The 15000-nt window shown below is 22.4% G+C and overlaps 1 protein-coding gene across 6 annotated transcripts in view; it reads right to left on the bottom strand.

Moving 5' to 3' along the window:
- Positions 1–15000, bottom strand: part of LOC124431517 (microphthalmia-associated transcription factor) — a 150703-nt gene that overhangs the window by 40685 nt on the left and 95018 nt on the right. For all 6 annotated transcript variants that reach the window (XM_046979539.1, XM_046979540.1, XM_046979538.1 and 3 more), the window contains one exon: positions 4078–4267. In XM_046979539.1, coding sequence (XP_046835495.1) covers positions 4078–4267 — 190 coding nt within the window. The remainder of the gene's footprint in view (positions 1–4077; positions 4268–15000) is intronic.

Here is a 15000-nt window from a genome sequence, read left to right as displayed (position 1 = left end):
TTTCTGAAATCGTTACCGCTTGCAAGATACAAGAAAGAAAGAAAGAAGAGAAAAAGAGAGAGAGAGAGAGAGAGAGAGAGAGAGAGAGAGAGAGAAAGAGAGTGAGTAACAAAAAAATTTAATTTCACATTTTTCTCCGCACGTCGTTACGGTTATTACGATGGTTTTTACAATAGTAAATAGAAAAAAAATTGTATAGCGTTTAATAATGTTCCAAAAAATAAAAATATAAAGATAATATAATATGAAGTACGATATATATATATATATATATATATATATATATATATATATATACACATATATATAGTGTGCATATTATATATAAATAATATAATTGTAATGTATAAATTATATTTATATATACTATATAAATAATATATTCATTATAGTATAATATGATATAAGTATAGTATGATCTGAAAAATATGAATAATATATTAATATAATATATTATATTATTTCTATAGTTGAAGTATATATATACTTCATATATATATATTGTAATAACATATACGTATGTTCTTATAAAACATATTATGAATTAAAAATCGGTTTTGTTATTATTATTATTCTTGTTATTATTTTTTTTTAATTCATATTTTTCATTAAAAAAAGCTTTATTTTCATTAAAAATTTTCATTAAAAAAAAAAAAAGAAGAAAAGAAAAAAAAGAAAAGAAAAACGTTCGCACAATAATCAATGAGATTTGAAAATTATCGTACCAAATTTTAAATAAATAAAATTCTTATTGATCATCTGCTGAAATATCTCTGCGATTATTTTTGTCGTCGTGTTTAAACAATAAACCCGTTAGGATATGGTGAAATTCGATCGACAATGTTTTCGCGAAAGTATTCGAACGTATTTGGAGTCACTATAGCTGCTAGAAACCAATTACATTTCACGGAATTCAACCGAAGCAATCGGGGGCGCTTCTACCCTCGTACGTATACGTACAATATACCCTTATCCTTCTCTGTCTCGATTATTCACTCGGAAATTTGCCGCCGGCTTATTCGGTTTTGTACGGGAACATGCGCTTTTCGTTAAGCACGAATCGTAACGGTGTGAGTAACAATTCTCAAGTTATATACCAACATATGTACTACGATATATTTACACACACGTTTTGTACCTACATATAAACATTATGTACATACATACTCAAATATAATAAATACATGATATATATATATATATATATTTTTTTTTTTGATATACTTATATGTACACTTATATATTATATATATATATTATAAATTATTATAAATTATTATAATAAATATTAGGTTGGAAACTATGAAACGGGCGTTATTGTTTAATTTTTTATTTTCATTCAACGTCCGTTTCATAGTTTCCAACCTAATATATATATATATTAATAAAGTATTATAAAAAAACAGTACTGCATTTATATTATACATATAAATTATATATAGGTTATACTATAAAATATATACATATATCCAGGATTATATAAATACTATAAAGCATTTATATTATAAAAATAATAATTTATATATAGATTATACTATAAAATATATATATATATATATTTGTGGGTGTGTGTATGTGTGTGTGTAGAAAGAGAGAGAGAATATACACACATATACAGACAAAACGAACAAAACACAACAGACTTATATATAGTATATCTCAATGAAAAGTTTTCTTCATCAATATTATAAAAATCTAATGACGTTTGTATTTTTATTTTTTTTCTTCTTCTTTTCGAAAAATTTTATTTTCCAGGAGAACAATTTCATTGTCACAAATTCATCCACTTTGGTTTAGTCTAAATCTTTAAGGATGTCAGGGAATATGGAATGAGAGTTCTTTTTCTTCACTTTTTCCTTTTTCTTTTCTTTTTTCAAATTTCATTTCAATAACTCACGTAATTTCAGACAAATTGAAAGCAACTTTTTATTTTACGTAACATTCTATAACCGAAAATATCTATAACCGATCTCGAAGCAACAGTAATAAAATTTTTGTTACGTCGAACGTTTCGAACAGCAGATACGATTTATTTATTACAAATATGAGCGATCTACCATATATATATTTATGTATATTTATATATATGAGGTAACGAAATTGACAATTTTTCAAATCATAGTATTTTCCCGGTGATTCGCAAACTTCGCTTTTGTTTTCTATCGGAATATTTCAAATTTTCAAATCCAGAAAATATTGATGGCGTCAACCGATCGAAAAAGGCTCTACGATCGAATTGTATCGTTTATCAAATTGCATTTATTTATTTTTTTTTTTTTTTTAATATTTTCCAAATTCACTAAAAATATTCGACGCAAATTCGAGCAAAGACATTATATCATCATCATTATTATACGTAGATGGACGATGAGGCATATTTTAAACGATTGATATCTTCAAATTTATTCTCCACCTGAAACTTTCTCGAAATTTTCTCGGACGAACTATTGACTCGAATTGGAAAAAAAAAAAAAAAGAAAAAGAAAAGAAAAGAAAAATAAAAGGAAAAAAATGAAAAAGAAGAAAAAGAAAAAAAGATTAATACCATTGTAAAGAAAAAACATATTTTAAAGACCTTTTTGAAATGATATGATCGTTTAATGAAACGATTAAGATTTTCGGATTTTCGGATTTTCGGATTTTCGAATTGACGTTAGTCAACTCCGTCATCAATTTTCTCCCTCCCCTCCTCCCTCACTCACACCCACTTCCTTAAAAAAGGATTGATCCAATACACAGTAAACGAATTTTAGACGAAAACTTGACCCCTCACCCCTTCGTCCGTTGATAATCGATTTGTTCTTGCGTTTTATGAACAAACAAAAAAAAAAAAAAAAAAGAAAAAAGAAAAAAAGAAAGAAAAAAAAGATTTCGTAATAATCTCTTTTATCTGCTCTCCGTATAATTTCTTTTGTCTAAATTAATTAAACAGATCACTTTTTTAATTGGAACACACTGTATATGCCGACAAATATGCCTGCAATTACGGTACGAACGAGAAGAATTTTCATTGTTCGTAAATTGACTACGTTTTCGTTATATGAGATTTTTTCTTTTCTCTCTCTCTCTCTCTCTCTCTCTCTCTCTCTCGATGATTCTCGTTCGTTTCGTTATTGCGTTTCTCCCTCTCTTTTTTTTCTTTTTTTATTTTTTTTTTTATTTTTTCACGGCATAAATAATTCAATGAAATTTCATAAAATCAAGATTTATTATTAAATTCAACGAAAAGAAAAAGGGATGATAAATTTATTTAAGGAAAAAAAAAAAAAAAAAGAAAAAAAAAAGAAGAAAGAAAAAAAAATGATTACGATGAAGATTCATTGGGATATTATTTTGTATAAATATAAATCGATTGATTCGTTGTTGAGTCTCTTTCTTTCTTTTTTTTCTTTTCTCTTTTTTCTTTTTTTTTTTTTTTGTTTTTTTTTTTTTTTGTTCTATTTTCTTTTCGACGATACAAATAATCTAACGATTGAATTCGTACAATCGCTTCGTTCATTTTCTTTTTGTCGTTGAGAAACAAAATTTTGTTTATTCTTTGATATAAGACTTTTAATTATTCCATTTAATTTCATTTGCATGATAATATTTCCCAAATGATGTCTCGCGATTGTATTTATTAGTAATGAAATATTTATAATTTAATTTTTTTCTTTTTTTTTTAATAATCATCGATTATTATCGCATTTTGTATTTACAATTGTTTGTCATGATCGATGTAATTTTTTTTGTCTTTTCTTCTTTTTTTTTTCTCTCTCTCTCTCTACAGACGAGAACATTTACATAGAAATATTGTATTACGTGAAGCTTCGAAAAAAATAAATAAAAAGAAAAAGAAAAAAAGAATAAATCATCCATCTTATACTTTATTTGTTTGTCACTAAATATTTCTAATCGATGTAAATTTTTTTTTCCTTCTTTTTTTTCTTTTTTTTTTTTCTTTCATTCAAATAGAAATATTGTGTAAATATATTAAAAAAATATTGTTAGCTTCATATAAGTCATATAAGTAAATAAATAAATAAGTAAATAAATAAAGATGAAACTGTATTAATAAACATGTAATTATTTACTTACTCATATTATGATTATCCTTTTTCTGTCGATCCTTCGCCAAGGCATGAATCTCCGCTTCTGTGAGCAAAAGAGGTTCAGGTTTAATTTGAAGATCCGGCAAATTCGAAAGACTACCCGCATGCCCGTCCTTTAATCCATCGCCCAAGGATCCAGCCTCGAACGACAGGATATCGTCCAGGAGGTCTTCCGCCTGTAACGATAAAAAAAGGAATAGAAAAAATTCCAAATAAAAAAAAAAATAAATAAATAAAAAATAGAAAAGAAACTTCAAAAGGATTAGCTAATTTGTTCGATTAAATTCTTCTTGATTTTTTCTTAAGATATTTATTCGTCTATTATTCATTAATCGATATAAATTGTAATAAACAATATACTAACTGTGAATTCAAATATGTGCCTATTCCAAATCTCTAATTTCGAATATATATATATATATATATATATATATATATATATATATATATATATATATATATATATATATATTTGGATAAATCATTAAATTAAAAAAAAAAAAAAATGAATATATATATATATGAATTAGTAATTAATTATATTTTTATTAATTATTTTATTATGATTAGTTATTAGAGTGATGTAAGGAAATAATTTTTTAAGATTTATAAAAGTTAAATATATTTAATATAAATATATATTTTTTGTTTACCATCAATAATTTTGTATTATGCTTATTTATTTAAAAAAAAGGGGAGAATTGTAAGGAATATATAATAATGTAGAAATTTTCAATATTGTATATACAAATAAAAAAAGAAAAAAAAAAAAGAAAAAACAAACAGAATTTTTCTGTATATACAATATAATATATATTATATTATATAATTTATTTAGATATAAATTTTGAAAATTTCTAACATAACTTATTGATCAAAACCCATCCACAAATATATCTATATTATAATATTATTTATATATATATATATATATATATATATATATATATATTATTTAAATATAAAGAAATATAATATCAAAAATTTTAAGAAAGCTCCTTAACTAATAAAAAATATTTTGGAATTTTTTAAATATTACAAAATACAAAAGGAAACTAATGAAAAACAATTAGAAATTTATTCTAAAAATAATCTAATATTTTTAAATATATATATATATATATATATATATATATATATATATATATATATACATAAATAAATAAATAAAAAAAGAGTATATTTAAGAAGTAAAAATACCAATATTTTTTATTATAGCCAATCGAAATATTAAAAAAAAAAATCATCATATATTAGAAAAAGAAACATTAAAAAGAAACAAAGAATTTGTTCTAAATATAATCTAATATCTTTCAAGTATACAGACACACACACACACATACACATACAATCACACATACCGCACATACTCGCACAAAAGATACGTATTACATATACAAATTCTAATACTATTTATTAATCAAATCGAAATATTAAAAGTACTTTAAAAATATCCCGAAAGAAGAAACACTTTAAAGTCATAACTTTATTTTGAAAATAATCTAATATCTTTCGAGTATAAAAAAATACGTATTTGGAATGTACAAAGGTGAATTTACTGACTAATAAAATATATATATATATATATATATATATATATATATATATATAAATATATCTTTATACACACATACGCACGCGTACGCGCGCGCGCGCGCGTATATTGCCCATTATTATTATTATTTATATAATAAACGTTTATATATCTGGGACACCCCCTATATCGATAGGATCGACCGACCGACCGACCGACCGACCGATCGATCGATCGATCGATCGATCAGATATGATTTAATTTGATTTGATTTGATTCGGTTTCGACGTTGCCGAGCAGAATGTTTGGAAAGTACTTAACACGATTTATAGACGTACGAGAGTACTGGTTGAATTGAAATCGAACGATTAGGCGCGAATATCAATTAGGATGAATAATTCGCGATGAGAATGAAATGAGAAAAGAAGAAAAAATCAAAAAAAAAAAAAAAAAAACCGGAAAAAAAATCGAAAAAAAGAATGAAAGATACAAAAAAAATATTTTAAAAAGCAGAGAGAGAGAGAGAGAGAGAGAGAGAGAGAGAGAGAGAGAGAAAGAGTAAAAGAATTATAAAAAAAAAAAATAAAAAAAATAAAAAAAAGTGATTTTAATTTAATAATCGTCGTCGTCTGTAATTTTCATTCGATAACTCTCATTTGATAATTCTCGATTCCGATGATCGATCGTGATCGTACATTTATTTCCTTTTTTCCACTTCTTTCTCTCTCTCTCTCTCTCTCTCTCTCTCTCTCTCTCTCTTTCTCTCACTCTCTCTCACTATCTCTCTTTGTTTTTTTAACGTAACTCAACATCGTCGTCGTCGTCAAGTGTGGTTTACACATATACATACACTTACTCTCGATTCCAATGATCTAATCGATAAAACGATTAGTATCGACACGTGCGAGGATATGCGACGATTTGATGCTCTATTTTCATTAAACGTGAAATGGGAAAAGAAAAAAAGAGAAAGGAGATAAAAAATAAAAGACGAAAGTTCGAGCACGTACTCATCGAATCGAGATAAAACTATTAAATAATAGAGAATATATCATTTTTCTTTTTATCTCTATCTCTCTCTCTCTCTCTCTCTTTCTCTCTCTCTCTCTCCTCTCTCTTTCTTTTTCTTTTCAAATAAATCAATAAAAAGGTAACGTTCTTCGATTAAAACGTGAAAATAATATGTATGTATATTAAAAGAAAAAAAAAAAAAAAAAAAAAAAAAAAAACGATGTATATTTTTAAAGTTAGACACAATTGTTTCTTTGTACCTTTGTTTGCATGTATGTGTATGTATTTCTTTTTTGCAAGTTGAATTTTATTCTATCGGCAAAAATATTTTCAATTGTAACTTCATTTTCAAAATTTTTCCTAAGCATTTTTTTTCTTTTTTCTATTTTCTTTTTATTAAATTTCTATATGAATTTTCTTTTTTTTTTTTTTTTTTGTTTTAATATCATATATTAAATGTATGTTATATTAATTATTTAAATAACATTAAAGTATAATAATATGTAATAATATATAATAAGAATAAATAATAATAATAATAATAATAATAATAATAATAATAATAATAATAATAATAATAATAATAATAATATTACTCGTATGACGTTTACTATTATATTTAATAATAATAATTATTAAAATACTTATAATATTTCAGTATGTACCTTTATACTATAATATCCATTTAAATAATAATAGCATTTTATATATGTATATATATATGTATATATATATATATGTATATATATATATATATATATATATGTATGCACATATATATATATGTGTGTGTGTGTGCATGTATGTATGTATGTATGTATGTATGTATGTATGTAAATATATAAATGTAGTAATAACATACTATATACTATTATCCTATAATATAATACAAAATTCCATTATTTATACCAGTATATTTATTATTTATATTAATTATTTATTATTATATGTAAGTATAATAAATAATACCATAGCCTTTCAAATGAAATAATTTGTTTTAGAGTGACGATTAAAAAAATTTGCAGTTTATTATACCCAATTAAAAAAAAAAAAAGAAAAAAAAAAAAGAGAGAGAGAGAAAAGATTGATTACATCATAGAGAATTAATTTTAAATCATTGTCAAATGATAATTAATCCATAATCAACCGTAATTATTAATCGAAAGTGGAAACCATGTTTGAAATTTCTCTTGGTCGTAAAAACAAATCAATGACAATATCGCATATCACTTTGTTGTTGAATTGTAAAAGTAGTTAGAAGTATGATATATCTATGATGATACATGATACTCATCGTCTTGTCGGACATGGAAACAATCGTATTGCGATTCGATAATCATTGTTCTCAATCAACAATCGATTATCAACGGATAATACGTAAGATTTTCAATGATTTTATTGTCGCGTTAGAAAACACATCGTCAAATATATTTCATTGAAGTTTTTAATCGAAAAAATAAAATAAAATAAAATAAAATAAAATAAAACCGACAAGATAATTTGAACAAGATAAAGATAAGTCTAAATTTTGTTAAAAAGAGATGAGAGTAAAAAAAAAAAAAAAAAAGAAATCCATGCAATCTTTTGAACGATCAAAATGAAAAAGCGATTAATCGTTAGGCGACTCAATTAAAAAAAAAAAAAAAAAAAAAAAAAAAAAAAAAAAAAAAACGAAAAACAAATTTTTAATATAAATATAAAATACAAGAAAAATACTATCAGGCGACTGTATGAACACGTGTACAAAAAATAAATCACGTTTATAAGGAGAGAGAGAGAGAGAGAAAAAAAAGAAGAAAAAAGAAATGAAATAAACAATGGAAATGAGATTTTTCAGTATGAATTAAATATAACAAATATTTCGTAGTTAAGCGAAAAATTATAAAAAGAAAAAAAAAGATATGTTTCTCGTATAAATAAATGAATAAAAGATTCGTAAGATAACTCGATAGAAAAAAAAAAAAAAGATAAAAAGAGCTAGAAAAAAATAAGGATTTTGCTTGCAAATAAATAAAATATGAATATATATATAGAATACAAAAAAAAAAGATAAATAAATAAATAAATAGTTAAATAGATAAACAAATTCGATCGAACGAGATTGATAGTAAGGGAAAAGAAGAAAAACAAAAAAAAAAAAAAAAAAGAAACAAAAAAAGAAAGAAGAAAATAGTCAATGGGGGTGGTGGTCGGCGGTAGGGCGGGGGGTGGGGGGTTAGCTAAGAAGAAAGGAGGTTAAACGACACAATATTTTCTAACTGCACTAGAAAAATGTAGCACCGCCATTAAGCGATCATTTATTTCATTTATTTTTCGACGGCTTAATTACCGGCGCGGCGGAACGTTAAATGCCGACACTTAATTGCACCGTAATTATAAAGTAATTTACCGTTCGGCCGCGTGCTAAAAATGTTTCGTATTTAATACTACGTACGTGTGTAGGAAATACTATTACAATAATGATATACTACCTATGCGCCTTGGTATTCGATTGATAACGAAAACTCATCGACGATGTTATTAAAATGGTCTTTTTGTAAACAATAATTCGCCTATAAAAAAAAAAATAAATAACTCGTCTATAAAAAAAAAAAAAAAAAAAAGAAAAAGAAAAAAGAAAAAAATTGTGCAGATGATTATTATTATTATCAACGTGAAAAGAAAAATTGACGTGCGAATTTTACCCGCTAAATATGTTTCGCGTGACGAAATTTTTTTAAATATCGAATTGTTATCAAATAAAGAGAGAAATTTAATGAAAATTAAAAATAAGAAGAAAAAGAAAATGAATAAATACAATAAATAAATAAAAAAAGACAATATATTTACTTTCAAAATCGTTCCACCGTTTTTCTTTTTTGTATATATATATATATATATATATATATATATATATATATATATATATATATGTATGTATAAATATGTTATACTTATGTATATCTGTGCGTATAAATAAATTGTTAAAATAATTACAATAGAAATATTATAATCAATTGAAATGGAAATTATGACATTATATTATAAGATTATTAAGAATATAATATTATATTCTATTATAATTGTTAATTATAATGGAAAATAAAATAGAAAATATAAATATACCATGCAAAAATATTGTATGCTACGAAACAAACAAATTATATACTATATATAATTTATTTATTATATAATTATAATTATATTGTATACATATATATATATATATAAAAAAATTTTATAACAACAAATTAAAAGGATTGAATTATTGTTAAATTAAACAAAGCTAAAAACGAAACGTAAATAAAATAGAAAAGACCAAAAATGGAAATACTATGAAAAAATCATATAAATGAATGAAACAGATAAAGACAAGAAAACACCAAAAATAAATTTCATATACTCGTCTATAGAAAAAAAAAAATTATTAAATTCGAACGATATACATATCGTTGAATAAAAAAAAAAAAAAAAAAAAAAAAAAAAAAAAATAATAATAATAATAATAATAATAATAATAATAATAAAAAATAAAAAATAAATGAAAGAAGAAAAAATGAACAAACAAACAAACAAACAAACAAATAAAAGAACTGACAGAACGAATGAAAAAAAAAGAAAAAAAAAAGAAAAAAGAAAAAAATAAATAAATAAAAGAAAACATGTATTACGAAAAATTTGTTATGGTTGGTTTTACGAAATTCGTGAAATGCAAACGCGAATGAATAATATATATATATATGTATAAATGTTTGTGTGTGTGTTTGTGTGTGTATCAAACCGTTACGCAAATATTACGTAAACAATGATAACCGAGGTCTGTTCAGTGGAACATAAGCATTTCGATGTGTTAACTATTCTACTACTACACTAAGAGAAATGAATTGAGTTAATAGTAAAGCATCGCGTGAATAAAACTCTTTAATGTTCATCAAACGAGCAAATGCTGTATAGAGAAGGATTTCTCTTCTTTACTCTTCGTTTCCTAATGTTAAAGGAAGAATTGTATAACTGGGAGGAGTTATACGAGGAGGTATATTTTTAATTCAATCTCATCAATCTTTGTGATAAGTCATTAAAAAAAAAAAAAAAAAAAAAAAAGGTATAAATTATAGTCCATTTGTTATCAAATAATCTTATATATATACATATATATCGTACTTGATTATTATATACTCGTTTTTGTTTTTTCCCTTATCGAAAGAGAAATATTTCATTAAATGACGTAATTTTATTTATTTTTATTATTGATTATAATTATTATTGAAAAAATTTGTTCTTTCTTTTCTTCTCCGTCATGTTTAATATTAATATTAATTTTTTCTATTATTATTATTGTATAATAATAACATTCTATGATAAAGAATGAATTTTTTAATTATGTTATTCTTTATTATATAAAAATTATATTATAATCTCGAATGTATAATAATGAAGCGTTAAGAAAAAAAAAAAAAAAAAAAAAAAAGAAAAAAAAAAGGTATAAATTATTGTTTGTTATTATTCGCTCGTAGGTTATTATATAATTATTATATAGTCGGTGTTTTGTAATCGAAAAAAAAATATTTATTAGAAAAAAAAAGATATATATATATATACATTTATTATTAATTATAAATAATTTTTTATGAAAAAATTATTTTTCATACTCTATTATATGTCATATTAATGTCAATATTTTTATCTACAAAAATTATTGAAAAAAATCTTTCATTATATAAATATTTGTATGAAAGTTAATACAAAAAAAAAGATGTTTATTTCAAAAATTATATTTCCCATTATAGAAAATATTTATATAAACGCAACAATCATTTTACAACGTTTATTAATTCGATGAATATTTTTTTACTATATTCGATTATTGTCTCCATTCATTATGTATTATTATCATTACTATTATTACTATTATTATTATTATTATTATTATTATTATTATTATTATTATTATTATTATTATTATTATTATTATTATTATTATTATTATTATTATCATTGATATTTATATTTTATATTAAATAATTTATTTTATGTAAACAAAAATATTTATTATATTCGATCGATATTAGTATAGAAAAAAAAAAAAAAATGTATACCTATTAACAACGAGGTATATAATATCAGATAATGATAAAGCTTTTATTTTATACGTTTATAAAAGCGTATAAATATTTAAAGAAAAAAAAAAAAAAAAAAAAAGGAAGAAAAAAAAATACGTTTTGACTTTTCAAACAGAATTCTATTATCAATTACAATATATAATGTAATCATAATTTATTAGAAATAAAAAAATATTGTGAGAAATAAAAAGTACATTTTTTATCATTTAATATGTCATTTAAACGTTAATGAACTTATATGCTAATTTTTTTTTTAAATGCTGTCGATGTTCGATAATTATAGGAAGAATAAATAACCGGTTCTCCTTTTCCTTGTTCATTAATTCGAAATGAAACATTTCCGTTTGGAAAATAAATAAAAATAAAAAATATGCTGACTCGTTGTCATCGATGCGTGCTCTCTTACAGAAGAAGTTTCTTTTTTTCTTTTTCTTTTTTTTTTCTGATAATTTTCTTTTTGTTTTTCTTATTTTATTCTTCTTTTTCTTTTCATCTTTTTTTTTCTTTTTTCTTTTTTTTTTTCTTTTTTTTTTTTTACGGAGGTAACTACAATGTTCTTCTTAATACGCAATCGATTGTAGGTGTTTATAAAACGATCTCCAATGACAACGCGTTATGTAAAACTCAAAGACGACATTTTACGTTCTAAATGAATTTAACATGAGTATCGTGTTGTTCGATTAGATATTCAAAAATTAATTAACGGCATTAAATAATAATCCAAATTGCTTTACCTTACTCAGAATTTTTTACGATTATCGATATTTTTTTCTTCTTTTTTTTTTTTTTTTTTTTTAACCGTAATTCTTTTTCTCACATATTTATTTATTTTCTTATTATTTTCTATTATCTTCTAATATCGATATATATTATCTGTGGGATAATATATAATTTTCTTTCCATAATGAATATTATTTTTATTCGATTATTTTACATACATTTTATTATTATTATTATTATTATTTATAAATCGAGCAAATATGAATTAAATAACAATGTGAATTATTTAATATTGGTTGCAGTTTTTTTTTTCTTTTTTTTTTCTTTTTTTTTTTTTTATCGTAATCGATAAATATTTTCGTTTGTCGTCGATCAATTATCCGTGTATACATTTAATATTATCATATATTCAATAATATTATAATATTTTTTTTTATATATAATATTTATATATTTATATATAATATAATAATTGGATAAATCGTATAAAATAATTTTTCTTTCAATCATGTTCATAAATTATATTCGATTTAATCGTTTAAAAATTTTTTCGATTATATCGTTTAAAATTATTCGATCTAATATTTTCTTTTATATATTAATAATATATAATAATATATTAATAAAATATTATATATTTGTTGTTATAAAATTTTTTATAATATATAAATTATATATTAATAATATATTAATAATATATAAAAATAATATTTAATACTTTTATATATATATATATATATGCGATACATACAAGTGGAATTTATTTATATAATTAATAATTTATTGAATTCAAGATACGTATTATTTAAGATGCGAAAAAGTTTTGCACAATAGTATTTATTCCAAAAAAAAAAGAAAAAGAAAAAAAGAAAAAAGAAAAAGAAAAAGAAAAGGAATACTTCATATTTAAAATAAAAAATTTGTCTACGCATACGATCAATCCTGAATAATAATGATAAAAATAATTTAACAAATTAATTATTTCATCGAATTAACAAAATCTAAATTACAATCTATATACCGAATGATGAAAAATTTGAGGGTACAACTATTGTATCAAAAATATTCAAATATATCTTTTCAATTAAAAAAATATTATCAATGTTTTTCATTCCTACAATTAAATATTTATAAAATAATTTCACGAAGATGGAATGTTTTGTACAAAAGAGGAAACAAGGAAAAAAATAAGAAACGTATATATTTAAATTAATTAAATTAAGAAAAACGGAAAACGAGAAACTTTATCCAAATTATATTATTAGCACGTTCATAATTCAAAAAATAGAACGAAAGCGTTGCTTAGACTCGTAAAAAATCTTTCGATATGGAAAATGGAAATCTATCGGAGAACATTCGCCTAATAGCCGACGTAGGCGTAGTAAAAACCGACGATGTAAGTTTTACACATAGATGTGTGGGTGCGCGCGAGCGCACACGATTACACCGGTCCCTCGTCATCTCTATACCATTATGATAAAAGCCTGTATTTTGCTTGCATAAGAAAGGAACTAAGAGGGAGGGATTGATGGAAAGAGGAGGAGAAGGGGGTGAGGCGGGGAGGGATGGGGAGGGTAAACGACGTTCTTGTCCTCGAACGAGGAAAAGCTGGAACGAATAAATGGAAATCCCAAGGAAGAATCGGATCGTTCATGACTCTTAGATAAAAAAAAATAAAAAGAAAATAGAAAAAAAAAAAAAAAAGAAAAAAAAAAGTAAGGAAGATCAACAAAAATTCATATAATTATTTATCGGTATTCATTTGCAAATTAAACGTTTGAAAATTTTTTTACTCCTCGCTTGAATAAAAAAAAAAAAGATAATATAATTTTTCTTTTTTGTTGTTCCTTTCTTTTTCTTTTCTTTTTTTTTTTAATAAAATGTTTTCTAATAAAAAATTTTTAAATAAAATTTTCTTTTTTTAATAAATAAAATCTTTTTGTTTGATTAATTCTTAAAATTGCATTTACATTATCTATTTCATTTAACATAATATATATATATATATATATATATATATATATATATATATATATATATGTATGTATGTATGTATGTATGTATGTATGTATGTATGTATATATGTATTTATCCGATAAATATTTGTATGAATATTATAAAGTGATATGTAAGTATATCTTATACATTTTTATTTGATTTTATATTTATATTATTATTATTATTATTATTAGTATTATTATTATATTGTATGTATTTATTTATCTCTTAATGCTCATTTTAATGTAATTTAAGTGCACTTACACAAACATATTTAATTCGACGTCTATAACGATAAGAAAAAAAAATATATATGTATATATATATATATAGATATGTACACATATATATAACAATTACTATTAATATTTAAAAGTGATTTAAATCCTTTTTTTTATTATTATTATTATTATTATTATTATTATTATTATTATTATTATTATTATTATTATTATTATAAACACAATTAAAAAAACTTTTTTCTCGTATGTTCCTAAAATTGAACGTAAGTTATCAAATTTATATCCACCGATTCAATTATAAAATT

The sequence above is a fragment of the Vespa crabro genome, chromosome 21, assembly GCF_910589235.1.
Source record: "Vespa crabro chromosome 21, iyVesCrab1.2, whole genome shotgun sequence".
In the NCBI taxonomy this organism is placed as follows: Eukaryota; Metazoa; Arthropoda; class Insecta; order Hymenoptera; family Vespidae; genus Vespa; species Vespa crabro.
Note: the sequence above shows the minus strand (reverse complement) of the source record. Positions and strands in the feature narration are given on the sequence as shown.